General features: G+C 44.9%; 1 protein-coding gene across 1 annotated transcript in view; it reads right to left on the reverse strand.

Annotated features, from left to right (window-relative positions):
- kcnq5a (potassium voltage-gated channel, KQT-like subfamily, member 5a) overlaps positions 1–3440 on the reverse strand; it is a 151627-nt gene extending 148187 nt beyond the window's left edge. Inside the window, 2 exon segments of the mRNA XM_042065297.1 lie at positions 1933–3017; positions 3263–3440. Of these exon segments, the coding sequence (XP_041921231.1) occupies positions 1933–2303 (371 nt within the window). The 5' untranslated portion in view covers positions 2304–3017; positions 3263–3440.
- Positions 3441–3753: the final 313 nt, after the last annotated feature.

A 3753-nucleotide genomic window follows, 5' to 3' on the forward strand; every position in this document is an offset into this window, starting at 1 on the left:
GCTTTCCAAAATGTTATGTCAGATAAAATATCGGGTCAGACTAAAGATTTACTGTGGGAGGTGCAGGCTTTGACGGGACAGTGACAGCATGGTGAGGCCGTTTATCCTGTCCACTCCACATCTGTTTATTGTTACCGTCCTTCCGGTGCAACAAGTTTAACACAGCACAGCTTCCTCTGAAGCACTGACATAATCCGATCCCCTCCACCTGAGTGTGGGTTTCATCCCTCAGACCCGCCCCACATGCAATATTCTACACCTACACACACACACACACATAATTTTATAATGAGTCTCTTACAGTAACAGGCGTATTTTCTTTTTTGCAGGGATTTTGTGGAGACAGTCTAGAGGTTGGAGAAATGAAATAGGTATGCTTTCAAATCAACTAAAGCTTAACAAGAATGTGTGATTATTTTAGCTTTTCTTACTTCACACAGGTTTATTGTATGTTTTGTGGGCTTGGATTCTGTGGGTGATCAAAGCGCAACTTTGTCTGAGCTCGGTGAGGGCTATCCAAGAGCACCAGGGGACTTGTGGACAGATTCAGAGGGGTGACATCCGCAGGACATCTGGCTGACTCCAGGTCAGACCTCCTGGGGCTGCGGTAACCCCCAGCCTGCCCCCATGGTGACTAGAGAGAGGTCCCTATCTAGAATTTTTTTCTACTGTTCACGCCAGCCCCTGTCCACTGAGTCTGGCTATCTGATGCCATCTAAGTGTGGTTGCATTTTAATGTGTTTTGTCAAATCAGCGGGCTCCTCTTTCCAGGTTAAAAACAATTGAAGGCTGAAAATGGTGTTTCTCCACTGAACAGCCACACTGTTATCTATAGCAATCATGCTTCCCAGACCAATAAATGTGTCTCTGAAGCACAAGAACCCCAAATTTATGCAACTCATGTGGACAACTCGTCAACAAGCTAAAAAGTAAAAGTAAAAAAAAGGCAAAAATGCAGGCATGGAATCCATAGAGTCCCTTCTGCTGGAGTACTACAATTTGGCATTTTGTCATATTTTTAAGTGGTTTCGTGATGCCATTTGCTTGTGGGTGGAAGTGGGACGTCAGTTGTGTCCCTTTGAGTGGTGTGGGAGCCTGTGGTCAGTGCAGATGTAACGGCTTAACCCCAGCGACCTGGGCCGTCCAGTCTGAACAAATAAAACATCAACATCCTGCTTTCCAACCCCTCGCAGCGCCTCAATCTTACCCGTTCTGACAGCAACACTTCCTCCCTCACACAAAGCTTAGGCTCTGGACTGAAGCCCCAGATATAGCACTTGAGGCCCTATATGTCGTTGAGGAAACTTCGTGTTTGTTTTTACAAAATGAAAGTTATACTGGTGTGATGTTGTTATTATAAACCAAACAGGCAAAGTGTCGGAAATCCTGCTGCATAGTAATTAGCAAGAGGGGAAAAAACAAGTGACAAGTTTTCAGATAGCGAGACTGCACGAGATGAGATGATGAGTAAACTGAAGTGTAGGAGAATATATTGTAACACAGAAATTGTGCGCCCAACAGAGATTATAGCGCACAGATATGGCAGAGATTTTCATTCCGTATGCGCTTAAATCAAGATATCTTGTGAATCAATTGCAATCAGACAATATTTGCGTGAAAATTTAACGCAATTACTGTATGTGATATATTGGTTTTATATAGAAAATTAATATTATTCGAAATCACAAATACTTTCTCAAATATAACAACACCCACGCGTTTTCATTCTTTTTATGGAAAAGACCAAATACACTGTATGATACTGGAATCAATATTTTAAAAGGATTTTAAGTCAGTGGAAACAATGGATCCAGGCAAACACATAAAAGAGTCGCATTACACAAATTCTGAAGCAACAGGTGCATTGCCCTCCTAAGGGCTACAAGCTGAAGCTTCCTATAATTGCGATGCTTTGGATTGAAAAGTACTTACACAAAAGCATGGTAGACGAAAGCCCAAGCTCTTGGTCTCTCCAGGACGTTGTAGAGGTAGTTCTGGAGCTTGCGGTAGCGGGCATTCCTACGGCCGCTCTGTGCGCTGTATGTAAGCGGCTTCCCGAGGAGACTCAGGCGGGCGCCCTGCTTCCTCCTCTGGCACTCTGTGCCTCCTGCACCTGCCGCCCCCGGCGAGGAACCGCCACCTCCTGCCGACAGCAGACCGTCGCCCGTCCTCACCGCGTTGTTCATTGTACTCTGACCGGACTCCACATCTTTCAGTCCGTATTCCTGAGCTCGACGGCCAGGAGATGTCTTCATCCAGAGCCCTGTGCTGCCGCCCTCATCTCCGCTGTGATTGCGGGGCATAGCATCACCAGCAAGGGCTGGGAATGCGCTCCGGGTTCCAGGACCATGCACATATACAAGGGGGATTTACAAGATGCGCGGGTGGAAAGGGGAAACTCCTGTTCAAACCAACACTGTGCGGCCTTGAGAAGGTATTTTGAAAAAGGATTTGATACTTTGCTATATTTTACTTTTCGTCATAGGCTCAGTATTCTCAGTCATGCGCGGTGTCGAACGGCTGCTTCGTTAAAATATCGTCATTTGATGAGCAGGGTTGAAAGAGTTCCGATGGCTGTTAGTCTGCTAGTGGAGCTGCGAGATTGGGGTTATGAAGGAGTGTGTCACCATCTCGGGGGTAGACATTTGGCAAGGGGAGGGCATCACCCCACATTAACCTAAGTCTCTTCTTTTCCCGCCCTCTTGCTCTCTCTTTCTCTTAACTGAAATGTGTCAAAACAAGCGTGAATCGCGCCGCTGCAAGCTCCAAAAAATGTGTTACTTCAGATGTGTACATCCCACAAGTTAGGCACTAGCTGTACCGGCTGTCCGTTGTGCGTAATTGGTGATTATAATGTCTCTGCGCTCCAGATCACCCGCCCCGACCACAGCCGCTGAATCCAATGGCAAAGCCAGGTCAGTGTTTTGAGGTTGCCCGTTTGGGTTCCTCTGAAACCAGAGTAAGACCAGGGTGTGGAGAAACTTTTTTCATTTTGCTGATGATCTGTAGGCACATACCTAAACACAGACATTGAGAAGTGTCACTATGTGTTTAGTTCACAACTCTGCCTCTCGTCGCGAAGAACCATGCAAAAATAGTAGACTTCATTACTTTTATCAATTACTTTATCTTTAGTTTCACATTTAGCCACGCTTGTTTATTTTCTCTGGCAATTCACCTGAGATATTTAATCGGTGACTACACGTTTAAAGACATTACGACTTGAGAGACCATAATACATATCTGTCCATTTTGTACTCACTCGACAGGCAGTAGCCCACAAGTAGCCCACACCAGAAATATTCATGGAAATAATTAAAAGAAGCCTACAAAACGATACTTCTTAATTCTGATCGTAGGCTATTCCTTTTATTTTGAGGCTTCTCTTTGCTCTGAACGCATCGCCATTTCCCATCTCGCGGTTCAGTTGTTATTGCAACTTAGTCTCTCTCTCTCTCTCTTACTACTACTCATTTTGGAGGCAAGGAGCCGATGTCAAGCGAACCACGTGGTTATTCTTGAAACAGAATCGACCCACAACCAACACAGTTGTGTTGGAGCAGCCAGACATCGACAGCAAAGCTAAATATCATATGCAATCCTTGAATTCGCTTTGTCTAATTAAGCGGTCCACAGAAAAGATTATATGAACTGAGATCGTCATGCAATCTTTGATCTAAGGTGACAAAACTGAAGTAAACATGAACATAACTAACTACAATAATTGACGCATGCCTGTTCTGTGTTTGCCTC

This window comes from Alosa sapidissima, chromosome 16, assembly GCF_018492685.1.
Source record: "Alosa sapidissima isolate fAloSap1 chromosome 16, fAloSap1.pri, whole genome shotgun sequence".
In the NCBI taxonomy this organism is placed as follows: domain Eukaryota; kingdom Metazoa; phylum Chordata; class Actinopteri; order Clupeiformes; family Clupeidae; genus Alosa; species Alosa sapidissima.